The sequence below is a fragment of the Gallinula chloropus genome (assembly GCF_964237585.1).
Source record: "Gallinula chloropus genome assembly, chromosome: 1".
NCBI classification, from domain to species: domain Eukaryota; kingdom Metazoa; phylum Chordata; class Aves; order Gruiformes; family Rallidae; genus Gallinula; species Gallinula chloropus.
Window position 1 is genome coordinate 26567032 of NC_140085.1, and position 15325 is coordinate 26582356.

General features: G+C 40.7%; 1 protein-coding gene across 1 annotated transcript in view; it reads left to right on the forward strand.

Annotated features, from left to right (window-relative positions):
• AGK (acylglycerol kinase) overlaps window positions 1-15325 on the forward strand; it is a 39812-nt gene that overhangs the window by 4438 nt on the left and 20049 nt on the right. Inside the window, exons 2-6 of the mRNA XM_084266668.1 lie at window positions 7225-7264; window positions 11213-11292; window positions 12571-12646; window positions 13922-14014; window positions 15015-15047. Coding sequence (XP_084122794.1) covers window positions 7225-7264; window positions 11213-11292; window positions 12571-12646; window positions 13922-14014; window positions 15015-15047 — 322 coding nt within the window. The remainder of the gene's footprint in view (window positions 1-7224; window positions 7265-11212; window positions 11293-12570; window positions 12647-13921; window positions 14015-15014; window positions 15048-15325) is intronic.

A 15325-nucleotide genomic window follows, 5' to 3' on the forward strand; every position in this document is an offset into this window, starting at 1 on the left:
GAGACTGTCTCTCTTTAATTTCTCTGAATTGTATGAATCTGTGTATTAGCATAATTTTAATCTATAGCATGTTGTACTATGGGTATAAGGGACACTGAATTTAATATGCTAGAGCAAAGCTTAGAGTGTATGTAGATTGTCAGATACATGCTCATACACAGTAGCATGCTTCTGTTTAACATACACATGTCAAGTTCATTACAGATAAAGTAAAGCTACCAAAATATTCTCCAAGTTTGAAGTCCCTTTTACTTTTATGTCCTGGGTCGCCTCCCCTGAATTAAGCTACTGCTGTTCTGTATGTGTCCGGGTGATACAGTGAGCCACCAGCTATGTCAAGTCAGCAGCAAATTAATCTCTGGCATGATGGACATGAGTTTAACTGTCAGATTTGACCAGACTGTTACAGTGTTGTCAGTAATCACCACTTTGGTTGGAACTCTTAATATTGTACTGAGGCAGTGTACTCATCAGATAATCAGTTTTACTCCTTAGGTGTTAGCATATTAACTTTCTCCATAGAAAATGCTGGCAAGGCATCGGGGCCTCTGACTGCTTACCAGTAACCTGAGAGTTACTGGTATCTGTAATTTGAATGTTAGTCTCTGTGTGTTTGCCAACTGATAACTCCGTTTGTCACCTTTCTGCATATACTTCCTGAGTCACTGACTTCCTTTCATCAAACTTTGTAAAAAAAAAAAAAACAAAACAAGTGTAGGTTCTGAGTCTTGGGTAAAGCTGATGAAAATTAGGATTTGTCTTTCGTCCCCTTCGAAAGCCAGTCTGGAAGTAAGGGCTGATATCCAGTGCAGAAGCTTGTGGTGGTTCAACCCCGAATGGTGGCTGAGCACCACATGCTGCTCACTCACTCCCAGAGAAGAAACAGAGAGAGCCTCCATGGGTTGGGATAAGAACAGTTTACTGACAAAATCACCATGAAAAGGGAACAATAACAGCCCGTGGCAAATTACACTCGTACCTAGTAATAACACAGAGTACCTTAAGGACTGTGCAGCCCCAGCTGCACTCAGACTACCCTGGAGGCACCCAGGAGCACCCCTCCCTGACCAGCCCCTCTTATGGGGGAGCGATGTCAGGTGGTGTGGAAAACAGCCTGGGATAACTCAGCTCACTTGCGCTGGCTGATTGGTGAGATTAACTCTGGCCTGGCCAGAACCTGGACAAAGCTGCTGTGCTCTTGCTGTATTGGAATTGCTGTGGGTTGACTTTGGCTGGATGTCAGGTGCCCACCAAACTGCTCTCCTTCCTCAGCAGGACAGGGGTGTGGATGGAAAAAACCTCGCGGGTCAAGGTAAAGACAGTTTAATACAGGAAAAGCAAAGGTCATGTGTGAAAGCAAAGGCAAAACCAAAAGACGTATTCTCTACTTCTCCTCAGCAGGCAATGGCTGGCCCCTTCCCTGGAAGGCGGCCTTCAGTACGCTTGGTGGTTGCTCCAGAAGACCGATGTCGTATATAAAGAATGTCCCCTCCCTTCCTCCTCCTTTCTCTCAGCTTTCATTGCTGAGCAGGTGTCACATGGTATGGAATATCTCTGGTCAGTTTGGGACAGCTGTCTTGGATGTGTCCCCTCCCAAAATCTTGCCCACTTCCAGCCTGCTATTGAGGGGGAGATGTTGGAGAGACAGCTGTCATGGTTTCACCCGGCTGAGGGCCAAGATCCACGCAGCTGCCTGCTCCTTTAAGGAGAAGAGCAGGTTAAAGGGAAGAGGGAAGGGGGGTGAGAAGTAAGGGAAGGGAAAAGGAAGAGAAAGGGGCAAATAACCCCAAAATCAAGAAATTAAGAGGCCCGTGGGTTGGGATAAGGATAGTTTACTAAGATAACAGAAAGATACAATGTAACAATACTAACAGGACTTCAAAGCACAAATATATGAAGCTGTTGATACACAATGCAGTTTCTCACCGAACCACACAACTCAGGCCGTGCCACCCAGAGCCGTCCCAGAACCCGACCGTCCCCTAAGAACCGCGCGTCCCGGAGCCGCCCCAGGCCTTCCTCCCGTCAGCCCCCGATATCCTGGGCAGGACGTAACTGGCGTGGAATACTCTCTTTGGTCAGCTCGGTCACCTGTCCTGGCTTCGCCCCTCCTTTCTCATGAAGAGCTGAGAAAGTCCTTGACTGTCTGACAGCAACTAGAAACATCAGGGTGTTATCAGCAGCACTCCCATTTTACTCTCAAACACAGCATTCATCTGCTGTTACAAATGAAATTAACTCCATCCTGACCAAAACCAGGACAACAGCCTTGATGTGCCAGCGCTGCTCAGGGGTAGCCCCAACACTGGTGTGTTATCAGCGCTGTGCTGGTACCAACACACAGCACAGCACTGTGAGGCTGCTGTGGGGAAGTCAGCTCCATCTCAGCCAGACCCAATACAGGAAACAGTCAAAAACCTCTCTGCTAAAATAAAATCTCTTTTTAGGAGTTAGCATTTGAGGAGAGATCCTACATGCACAAGTTTGGTCAAGTTTTTTCTCACAAAACTCTGTTTTGATGCAGATGCTAAACCAGAGTTTTTAGGCTTCTTGCTTGAATATAATTAATAATCTGAGATTGAATGTTGATAACCCATTTTGAAATGGGATCTCACATCTGGGCTGCTTTATACATCTGTAGTATGGTCCCTTTTAAGGGAGTTGCTTTGGTTGGCTCTGTTGTGTTAAGGGTAGCAATATGCCCAGTTAGTTGTTGTAAGTCCGATGTCAGTCCCTGCACTGAGTGTCATGATTCAGGTTCATAAACAACAAAATCCACCTTCAGCCTCATTGCATTCCTTGAACTACCACAGCCACACTTTTCAGTCATGTTCAATGAGAGCTGACTCGGCTGGCTTAGTGAAAGTGCAGTTTATGTATGTGACAGACACAGATTCTTTGGATTGCCGGTGATAAATTCACTGTCTGCAAAGTGTTTGTAAATACCGAGGGTCTTAACTACAAACATGTTAAAAGGTTACACAGCGATTCTATAGAGATTTCTGAGTTTCTCGGGGAGACACTTGGTGTGACCAAGTGTTCAAATCTTACCCAAAGGTGTCCCAACAGAGGGGGAGAGAGGCTCAGCCCATCAGCTGGTCCCAGGGGCCAGAATGGTACACGATGGTGTCTTCCTTAACATCTTCTCTCCTTTACACTATTTTGTGTTAATTTTTTATCTCTAAGGTGGAGCTTGAGTGACTCTAGTGATACATACCTTTGTTGTGATTAGTGTAAGATTCCCTCGCCTCACGTTTAAGGCTATAGACTAACAAAATTCAGAGCACATGCTCCGTGGGGAGTGCTCGCACCTTGGAAGTGGGTACCTTTTGGGATGGAAGTGTATTTTTGTATTATAATAATATTATAATGAGCAAAGTTTACTAGAGGGCAGAATTTTGTCAAATGCATGACAGATTGTTGGCTCAGGGTAGCAAATATGCAGCTTGTCAGTTCCATTTAACCTTCAAGTTCCTGTATTATCACAGAGCCTGGCTGTGGTATCTCCACTCCGCTCCACCCTCCGTGCATCTGTCTCAGGGTTAGAACATCAAGCTCCCTTGATGTTACCAACCTTCAGGATTGCCTTGGAACTTACTGAAAGGAAAGGTTAGGAACTTTTGGCAACAAGGATGCTCAGCATATCAGTTGCTTATCACCCTGGAATGTTTCTTGAATACTGAACTTTTCTTTAAAATGTGAACATAAATTTAATTTCTAAGATACCCTCAGCAATTATTTACCAGGCTCTAAGACAAAGGGATTCCCTTACTGTAGCTGTGGACCTCAAAATTGAGTGAGTTTGCTGTCATCTTCTCTTTGAGTTCATTGGTGCCCTGGCTGACATTTCATCATGGGAACTGCCCTTTCAGCCCCAGCCTCTGCTGGCGCTTGGGCAGAGGATGCAGTTTCAGCAGGAGGATCATACTTACAAAATTGTGTGGATCTGTGAGCTTGTACATGAGTGTTAATTCCCTGTTCTAGATGAAAATGCTTTTTCCATACTCTGCTGCCGCTGCTCTTTCCTCACTGTCTCCCAGTTTTTTAGTGGTTAAGCATATTGTCCCAGTTGTAAACATGTGATGCATAATTGTCAGAGCAGAAGGACAGTCCTCTGTGGCCAGCAGATGCAATACTGCATGCCTGTTTTGCTCTAAGGCGGGAGTTTTGCCTATAAGCCCTTAGGGGAAACATAAAGTAAAAATTGATTTTCAGTTTGCTGTGGATATGGTGCAAGTCAGAAGAAATCTATGTGTGTTCCTTAATGCAGTGCAGCAATTTCCCTCTGTCTCTACCTGCTCATGTTGGAGTGGTGCTGAAAGGGCTTTGTTACTATGTACTATTAGTCAATAAAATAAAAAAAAAAATTAAAAATCTCACATTAAGGTCTCTTTTTCTTTGGAAGCTGGTACGCAGCTGTATTTTGATAAGGTAACATGTACTGAGACAGAAGACTTTAAGAAGTTAACTTTTTTGCTTTTTAAAACATTTTCCTAGTTATATTTATGAACATATATGACCCGTGGAGGCCTTCTGTACTCACCTGTGGTACTTCAGGGAAGCCATGTGAGATGGGTAAAGGTAAGAGCTGTGATACAGGAGGAGATCTGCTGTTCTCACAGATACACTGCTGTGAGTGTAGTTGTGCTGGTTCTTTTCTTACCTGTGAAGATAACTAAGTGTTGATGTAACATTTGAAGGAAAAAGAAATCCTGTTACTTGACATCTTCAGGCCAAACTCAGGTGACTTTGAAGCATATAAATATATGTCCTGGTTGAATCAGTGGGAATCCTGTGAGTGTGGCTGGGATGGCATGGGAATCTGGGGGTGCTGTACTAGAAGAGAGCTAAGACAGATCACCTAGAAATTACTGGACAGTACATGGTTTGTCTGGCCTCAGAACCTTTGAACCAAATTCCTGTGTCAAGAGAAACTTCTGTTTCTGTAAGTGCTTCAGTGCAGGAGAAAATAAGCTTAAATGTTGACATCTAAACTATCAAGCTTAGTTTTTATGGTTAAGACTCCGTTGAGCTGGATCAAGGTTGCATCCTTCACAGTTGTTTGGAGGGTCTTTGCTGGTTGGGACAGAGCACACAGTATCTTTTGTTTACATTTGAAAAGTTGGTTTGGACCCCATTTTAAAAGTGGTTAACACTACAGCATAAGGTGGTGGGCACCAGGAAAACATACTGGCTGCCATGTGACCCAGCATGACTTCTGAACAAAAGAGCATCCATGTGAAGTAAACAGACAACATGGATTTGACTAAGGTTTGTTAATAAGGTAAGGACAGTGGTTGTCAAATATATCAGCTGTGCAGACACCATTTGATAGTGGGGTTTTCTGGCTGTCCCATAATGCTGCAACTTTACATATTGAAATTGTAATTGCTTTGTGTTTGCTCTGGCCACCTGTCATCATGGGGGGGAATGTCCCTTTACGGGGGCTCGTGCCCTCAGCAGCACCCTGTGGACTTAGCCTGATGAAACAGGAACTGGCTGCAGCCCTGTTGTTCAGCTTGGAACACAGACCTTATTTTAACTAGTGCGTTTTCCTTATATTCCTGCAGTCAGAAGCAAGTCTGCTGCTCTGCTGCTATTTCAGGTGCCTAGTACAGATGACTTCTTCCCTTGGTTTGAAGGAGCAAACATGGCAGTTAAAAGCATGCTTGTGCCTCTGAGGAAATTTCTTTTAGACAGCATAGTTACTTGTTATCCTGGTGAAGTATTATTTTTATATGTATTCATATATATATATATAATATGAATATATGTTTTTATATAATGAATATATAATTAAATATATATGTGAATAATTTTTCTTTTGCTTTTTTATTATTCCTAAGAATAAATTTGTGGGGTTTATGGATTAGAGAAGTTTTCTCAGAACCCAACTTTATATCTCACCTGAAATCACCCTGCTTTCATTTTAGGACCTTGCAGCATCTTTTGATGATGTCAAAAAAAGCAGCTTATATAGATTCAGCATCAGATAAATAGCATAAGCTTGTGGAATTGAGTAGATGGCACTTGAGTTTGTGTCCAGAGGTCTAACCAAAGCCTTGGCTTCTCTTCTGCTGTTCCATCGCATCACTTGCCCTGTTGAGCCACATTTTGTGTCAGTGTTGTGAGTGCTTCCTTCCTAGTCACTTGTTTTTCATGGTTAGCCTTGAATATTTTTAACTAGTGTAGTTGCTCATTTTGGTGTGCTGACTATAATTGTTTGGGTTGGCTGGTTTTGTACTTGATACTTAGGAGGCAATAATGTCCTGCCTTGCCAGGTAGTGCCAAGGGGAAGTTGAAGGAGTCTTTTGGTTTTGGCAAGGAAGGGGGAGAGTCTGGTATCTAGAGGACAGGTGAGACTTTGGGCGTTGCAGAACAGGATTCCCTTTTTTGTCTGCTTGTGCCAATGAGATGTTTTTTTTGATCCAGGGAAGAACAGAATTTTGTTCCTCAGTAACTCTGTTTCCAGTTTGCTTGCCAACATTGCTAATGCTGCCTGTCACCAATGACAAGCACAAGGATTAGCCTGGAATGAATTTCTGAAATGACCGTCAGTGGTGTATCTAATAGTGATATTTTCTTCATTATTTTTAAACTTCACTCTGGTGAGTTGAGTGATTCTCACCTCTCTGAGTTATTTCTTTCGGCCATGCTCAGACCTTGGTGGGTGGTAGGTGTTGTGTTAACATGTTTTTGGCTTACAAACTGATGGGGAAGGGAGTTCGCAATTATAACGCACAAAGATTTCAGTCCATGGAAGTTACACTGAAGTCTTCTCTAAATCCCTTCTATGCTGCCAGAATGGTAAGTACCTTCAGTATAAAAACCAGGCAGTATTAACCTTAAAAAAACCTCCAACAAACACCCACCTTAGATCTGGTGTATAGTTATGTAGCAGTTTAAAAATAAGTCACAGTTACACAGTGTCTCGTAGCTTAGGTCACCTCAGCACACTTTGGCGTCCTGGCCTTTGTTTTCTACTTTTCTTTACTATAGAAAGGCTGTTTGTGCACATGCAGGAAAACAAATATGCATGAGTGCTTAAATGGGTGTGTTTCATCCTTAAAATGTGTTAAATAGGTCTTAGAGAACCTGTATTTTTATATTTTAGTGCTGTCAAACTATGTGTAGAAAGGATATGTACCTATGTTTTTAAAATGAGCAAACTGTTTTAAACTTACACAACCTAATGTCCACTCTATTTTCTCTCTCACCTAATAGCGATAACCTGCTACGAAGAGCTGCGTGCCAGGAAGCCCAGGTAATGCCATTTAAAGTGATAAAATTAGATGAAAATCTCCCTCTTATCTTAGTTGTGCAGAGCTCCTGAGATTTTCCCAAGGGGCCCTCTCTACGTGACAAGCCTTACAACGATGCCATCTGCGGTCTTTCGCTAGAAGTGCCAGAGCCTGGATGAGGCCTGCAGCCGGGGTGCTGCCTGTACCTTTTGTGCCCTGACTCTGCCATTGCAGAGTCACCCCATTACCACTGGGGTAACCTTAGTTACTGCTGTAGAACCCTAGTTACTGCTGTAGCTACACAGACCTCCCTTTCTGCAGGTGTAATTACTCTGGGCCTGTAAAGTTCTGATGGGAGGGCGATTTGCTAATCAGAGACTGAAATCTCATGTCCACCATGATGAGCGTTGTCTGGGCAGAAACCGTGCAAACTGTGCTTGGCTGGAGAGACCTTGCCCTTGTCTATTTGAGCTTGAGTGCTGTTATTGAGGATACTAAGTGTGATGACTGACCTAGCACTTTTGAGACCTACGTACTGGCAACTTAATAGAGACAACCCATTTGCTGCTCACTGACAAGAAATCTGGTATTCTGAGAGAAAGGGGTAGTTACTGTTGGAGTATATCGACTACTGCATTTTGTAGTTTGTGTCTGCATGGGCAGCCAGCAATGGACAAATTCCCCCATACTGCAGTGTTCCCATAAAGAAATCCTTTCATAGAATCATAGAATCACTTGGGTTGGAAGAGACCCTTAATTTGTGAGCACTTTCAGGTGCTGTTGCCCATGGATTACATCACTGTGCAGGTACTGTTTACTGGCTCTGATTACCTCAGTGGTGTGGTGTAGGATTTTAAGAGTCTTTCTACCTCCAACAACTAAAGTTAATTCTAGACCTGCTTTTCCATGCCAGATCGTCGAGATTTTGCAGGGTGTAACGCTGCTCCTGTCATTGCTGTGTACTGGAGCCTGAGAAGATTGGTCAAAATTATTTTTCTCATTAAAGAACTTCCGTTGGGGTTGCCCTGCTTCTGTGGTGCACCTGAATAATCCCAATTTTAGTCTGCCTGCTGTTGAGGGAAAGATATTCACAGCAACTTGATTTGGGCAGTGGAACTTCATGCCAGAATAGATGTCAGGGAGTTTAAATCTCATGAAAGAATAAGAAAAATCTTTCCCTGAAAATACTGCTTCCATAAGTCATACTTACAGCTGCAGAGTCAAATGCATTTCCAACTCGTAGTGTCAGTTGTTCTTGAGTTTTATGTTTTCAATACTCATTTTTACTGCATAGTATCAAAGTATATGGAAGTTTTTTATACTGCCAAAAATAGCAGTTAGTACCTCAGTATTCAAAGCATGCTGACCAAATTAATTTACTTTTTTTTAAAAAGGCACTGATGAAATGATATATAAGAAGTTAAAAGGCCTAAGCGTGTATGCCATCAAAAAGGTGTATCTGCAAAGGAAAGACTGGTGCAAGAAGATAGTTGTGTTGTGGAAATTCCTGTTTCTTAATTCCAGTCGTTAAGTGATGAAATCTATTCCATAATGATTTATTCTTGTAAATGAAAGTGCAAAAGCACTGTTGAAGAGCTTGCTTATAATTTCAGTGCTTCAAGTCTGGGAAAATGTCCTGTAGAAGACTCCTGCATTAGAAAGGAATGAACCAGAAAGCCTAGTAATCAATTCTTGCTTTAATTTACATCCTCACTGCCATCAGTGGAAATACTCTTTGAAAACACACAGCAATACGGCAGTAAGACATTAAATGTCTGATAAGTTTTTCGGAATAGCAACAATCTATAATTGTTTGAAAATGCTACTTGTGTTTATAGTGCTGTATAGGGAAAAAACAGAGGCAGACTTGCCCAAGAAAAAGTTTTGTCTGAGTGAAGTGGGAGTGTTTCCTATTTTTACATCAGGTTTTTAAGTTTTTAAGCCTGTTACAATACCAGATTGATGAGGTGCCTGCCTTCCTGCCAAAGTATCCACTACAGCAGTATTTCATGCATGTTTGAATTTAAATATCCCTTTAGGAAGATAGCCTTGGGGTGGCAAATGATCATAGAACAATTCTATAAGAAAGAACCCATTTCTGCTGTTTTAAAGCTTTTACACCTCCTCTGGAATAAGCCAGTGTCAGATGACCGTGGTCTTCCTTTGCAAACGTGGTCCCGCTGATTGACCTTGTTGCTGAACTCTGGGCACATGTTAGAGGTCCCATTTAGCTGGGGAACAACCAGGGATAGTATTCTGTAAGGGAATGTGGATTCTCTGTTGCTTTTCATAAAACGGTATAGAGCCTCTGCCTAAAGGCTTTTCCTTCATTGCAAAATAATGGTTGTCATCTTACAAGTCCAGAAATGCAGTCCCTGGAAGTGTGCATTTGACAAAGAAGTGCAAAAGGCATTGACTTTCCTAAATTGTATATATATATATATAAAATAATACTTTTTAATGTCTGGCTTTAAGTTATCGTTCCTTATATTGTGCTCTGAACAAAAAGACTTCTAGAATGTTGGTTGTTTTGGGTTTTTTTTTATTTCCTGTCTTAAAAATCAGCATTTGCTTTAGAAATGCCCCTGTATGTAGCATAAATATCCAAGTATATTACATAAAGAAGTGATTATGTTACTACTTGTAAATTCTTTATGAGCCTTGTTGGGTTGCTTAGAGCAAGCAAATACATCACACTGTGCCCCTCTTGAAGTAAATAATTATTTCTAACAGCTGTGACATGCTTGAGGTCCCCTATATTTCCCAATTCCTGCCCAACAGTTGCAATAAAATAGGTTAGTCTATTTTCTAGTAGATTTCCCAGGAAAGCTTAAGAGCTATTGATTTGTTTCCCTTTTTTTGAAGATTCCTTTACTCTCAGCAACTTCTCTCATTCTTTTCCTTTCTTGAAGAAGAAAACTGAGTATTTTAAGCAACATAGCCAGCTGCACATTTCTTTTAATTGAGGTTTCTTGGGCAATGATTGAAGTTGAATTAATTATATATTTAAACAGGTAACAACCACTAAAATCTAGTGTGCTTTGTTTACAATGTCCACCTTCTTCAACATAAATATTCCTGCTAGAAGGATTAACTTTTAAGGGGGGCAGGAACAGAGAAATTTGACTGTCTTGTGTTTGGTGCAGTAGTCTCATGTTCCTAGTTTATTTCTGGGGCTTCTACTTGGTGCTACTGAATATGTTGTCATCCTTGTACTCAAACCCAGTTTGATTTGGCGTGGTAATGAGGATGCCTTTAGGGGACATAAAAGAGGTTTACACAGTAAGGAATAACATGCATGGAAGCTTTGCATTTGCTTTTCTCTCCTGTGCTGAAAAGCTGGGAAATAGGTACAAATGGCTAAAAGGTGCAAGAGGTTGTATGGAGTAACTCAGAGAATTGAAAATTGAAGCACCTGTTCAAAATTGGATGAAAAGCTGCAGAGGAATTCAGTAATTTATATATGAAGACATTAGGAAGAAAAAATGCTTGAGAAACAGTGAGCTTGCTTATAGGTCAGAGCAAATTCTCTTTCATGTCTTCAAAAACATAAGCATGGAAAATACAAAAATGAGCAGAAGGGATACAAGAAACGAAGCACAGAAGTAGAAGAAGATGCAGAGCAAAGGTGGCAGCCAGGTGGATGAGAATTATATAAGGAAGGAAAAATCAAGTAACCTTGGAGTCAAGGATAGTTCCCTGGATCTCTGCCTGTGGCAGAAAACCATGGCTTGACAAAAATGAAATGGTGGTGGAATTTTAAAAGTGAGCTAAAGAGTACTTGTGACAGTGGTGGGGGCTGTTGCTGAGCGTGCGGGTCTCTGAACAGCAGACCCGCATAGTGGCTGAAGGTGGATGTCCTTCGAGTGTCACGAGGCCTGAAAGCCTGTTGATGTTTGTAAGGATGCATTATTTTGAACTGTTTTACTGATGTTTAGAAAGATTAACTGAACTCTTTTTATCTCGTGTAGGTTTTTGGCAACCAGCCCATCCCTTCCAGTATGCCATTGAAGAGAGCAACAGTGTTCCTCAACCCAGCAGCTTGCAATGGGTAAAATTTCCCCTTCCCTACACTCTTTCTGTTATTTTGCTCTGCTGTCCACTGTAAAAGCCAGCCAGAATTTTGAGCTCATTTTTGCCTCCCTCTGATGGCAAGCTGCTGCTGTGTAACTATGCCAAACTTGTTTCACCAAAATTTTGGGATGAGAAATAGAAGTAGGTGCTTGAATTGAAATAATGTTTTCTAAAAACCTGTGTGTTTTTAATTTTTTTCTTTTTTTCCTGTATTTTGGCCTTTGTCATTCCTCCTTGTGTGGAATTCCTTCCTATTCTTTACACACTGTTGTATGTGACGTGTTTCCATCCTCAAAAACTATAGAAATAAGAGAATGACCTTGATTGCTTCAAGACTTGAAGTTAGCCAGCAGCAATCTTACTTCTGTGGGAACCTGTCCTTGAAAAGGATGTGCCCACAAACAGAGTTGCTAAATATGGGCTCAGAGCAAGACTCCTGGAAGAGGTTGGCTGCTATTTTTGCATACTGTAGCAGAAAAACAGTTATCTTGGATATGACGTGTGTCTGTTTCCAGTGATCACCTAAGCCTTGTATCAGTTGCATCTTGAGGAGGGGTGGGGAGTTGTCAGTAATAATATAAAAGGAATTATATATCTGACAAGGAAGGGCTTGGATTTATGTGCTTTTGTTCAAAACACCCATCACTGTAAAATGCAAAGTGTTAATAAATTAAGTCTCTGACTTCTAGTCGTATGTTTGTACTTCTTGTAAACAATTCATAGTTAATGGCATAATTATTTCATTATGCAGTTGCAGGCAGAAAATGTTTGAGTCTTATAACAAAAGAAAGGTAAAATTTTGCTTCTAAACTTACTTAATAAGACTTAACAATAAATATTTTTTGAAATGCTTCCAAAAGCTGAAATGGGCCTTCTTTGTGGTCTTAATGCCTGGTGCTCTGTAAGTCACTAATTTTCTAATAAATGTCTTTCTGACGATCTTGTTGTTTGGGGTTTTTTAATTATTTTTGCAGAAAGCTAGATAACCTCTTCTGCATTTATTAAAACTGCAACAAATAGCTGACGTTTGAGATACGAGCCTAGGAATGTAATACATTGGAACGAAATGAAACCTCATCTTTCCTGACTGGCAGGTTGAGTGACTGAATCTCTGTACATTGAATGCTCTGGTTTTAAGTAGATTTCTTGTTATTTATTTTTTTCTTTCCTTTTAATTTTTTTTTGGCTGCCAGACTAATTAAATAATTTTTACTGTGGTTTTTTTGTGGTGTTTTTTTTTTTTTTTTTTTTTCAGAAAAGCCAGGAGTCTTTTTGAAAAGAATGCTGCTCCAATTTTGCACTTATCTGGTTTGGATGTAACTGTGGTTACGGTAAGAATTGTTCTTTTGATACAGATAGATCATTTGTGCTGCTTTGTCCTCTTGAAGAATTTAAATTCAATTCTGGATGCATTTGAAATTCTCAGTTGTCCTGTAGACACCTCATGAGAAGAAATAAATACTGAGATATTAAGATGGTACTTAATCTTTTCCTTTTTACTTCACAGTTAGTTTACAAACTGTGTGCTGAGTTTTTAATTTTCAGCTAAAGCAGTACATCTGCTTGCCTGTCTGTGTAAATCAGCCCTTCTGTAATTCATGTTTGAGAGAAGACTCTCTAAATATTTGAGTGCTGGCGAGTGATGCGTGCTCATCGCTGTTGAAATTGTCTATTCTGCCTGAACTTGCAGAATTCAAAAGTGAGGGACTTTGATGTGCAGCAGAACTGTTGTGATTAATTAAAAATAACCTTTTATTTTTACACTGAAAATATCTCAGTGTATCCCCAAGTCATTCAGCGTTCCCATCACAAAAACAGAACACTGAGCTCTAAATGGTATAAATTAGCAGACAGCCTTTCTTTGGAAAAAGAGGAAAAAGTAAACATCTTTTTGCAGGTTTTTGAGGCTGTGCTATGCAGATAGTTTAACAGTCACTGTGTCCTAGCAGTGAAGTACCTCAACATGTATCTTTCTGTCATGCAGTCTTTTTTCACAAGATTTAGTGTTAAAATGCTGGAGTTTATTAAAGCCTCTCTCTGATCATTGAAAATACATAGTCTCACCCTGAGAGAAAAAAGAATTCTTTTGCAGGACTTAAAATTGACACTTTGTGTCTTCAGACCTGACAAATCAGCAAAACAGGGCTGGGCCCTTAACTGAGGCCGAGGTGTCCCTGTAAAATAATTTTGCAGAAAATGTTTTTGGTAGTTTAGAACATACTTTGGCTTTGGCTGCTAAAGATGTTGGGACTTTTTCTACAAAAGTATGGCTCACTTGTGGTTTTGTTTCAGTGCAAAACTATCTGGAAATACGATTGTTGCTGCGATATTCTAGACCTGTTAAAAAACATTTACTGTAATATTTCATTTAGCCATTGTGTGTATGTGTGTGTGTGTTTGCTTGCACATACTGTATCAGGCAGCAGACTTGTTTTATACGTTGAAGTAATGTTGGTGAATATAATATATACACAGTACTGTGTGTCTATATGAGAAAACTATTAAGCAGATGGACAGATGAATCTTTTTTTTTTTTTTCTATAGAAGAAAAATCCTAAAAATAGTTACTTGAGTTTTCATGTTTAGATTTATGGGGTTTTTTTCAGACTGATTATGAGGGACAAGCAAAGAAGCTGCTGGAATTGATGGAAGCCACAGATCTGATCATTATTGCAGGAGGAGATGGCACAGTACAAGAGGTACTGCGGGAGCTTTGTTTGAGAAAAGCTTTGGTTTGTTGAGAATCATAATCATTTGTTGACAATCATAATCAAGCTGAGGGTGAGAAGATTGAGTCTGTGTAATATGGCAACATCATAACAGCTATTACTAGAGATTTGTCCGTTTTAGTATCTGTGTTTTCAGTCGATATTATAATCTTCTGGGGATGAGAAAACTCTGCTAGTTGTTATTAGTGTAAAACTGATGATGGGAGTGGGGACAAAACCAATGTGTGACATAACTATCGTCCAGAATTTTATTCTAGAATGATAAAGTTGAGGAGACACAGTTTGAGGAGACACGATTCTGACTTTCTTTCTGTGTAGTGGAGCTCTAATGGTTGGATTTCCAAAATTCATTCCTATCTGTACTCCCTGAGAGGAATGCATGTTTTGCCAAGTGGAAATCAAATAATTTAAAAATTATGTGGGAGTGATAACAAAGCATGGTATATATTTAATAAGTGCCTAATGTCAAGATGATTAATGACAGGAGCAAGCTACTGGAAGAACTGGGGGATACTCCATTTTTCAAGGAAGGCTCTGTATTATTAGAGCATTTCCTGGAATGCTAACTACTGGTGTCATAAGGCAATGTCTAAATGAAATGAAGTGACCTTAAGAAAAAGTAGTTAGAATATATCTGCAACTTTCTCCTGGCCTTAAAGTAATTCTTGTTAATTACATTCTGACCAGGGCTGTGTTTACATTATGCTGAGCGTTATTTTGTGTTAAAACATTTACGTTGATGTTGGTTATGGTGCCAGCATATACTCATGTGCGCTCATAGCCCTGCCATTTCCACATCTGCGCACCAAACATGTCTCCTTTCCCTTGTAAGCAACTGTAGCACCTTCCGTAGAAGAGCAGCTGTTCCTGAAATCTTCTCCAAACAGTAAATGGGGGTATGAATTTTGTAGCTTTTTACTGTAACTGAAAAACCAAATTCTCAGAGCTGAGCTTTTCCTATGTCTTTCAGGTCATAACTGGACTTCTCCGCAGAGCAGATGAGGTGAGGAAGTGGCGTTTTAAAAACTGTTTATTTTGTAGAGGAAATGTGTTGTGCATCCACTGTGGTCTCTTGGCCTCAGCTATCTTCTACAGATATGCTGCTTACTACGCAGCAGGCTGGCTGCAGATCAGTGAGTCAGGCACGCCAGCGCTCTGCAAGTCTCCCCGTTGTTCTTCATGCCCTTTCTCATGGAGAGCAACGGCTCCCAAGCCACGGCTTTGGGAAGCTTCCAGCCTCAGAGCAGGGAGTGTGGAGAAGCCAAATGCAAAACTTCTACA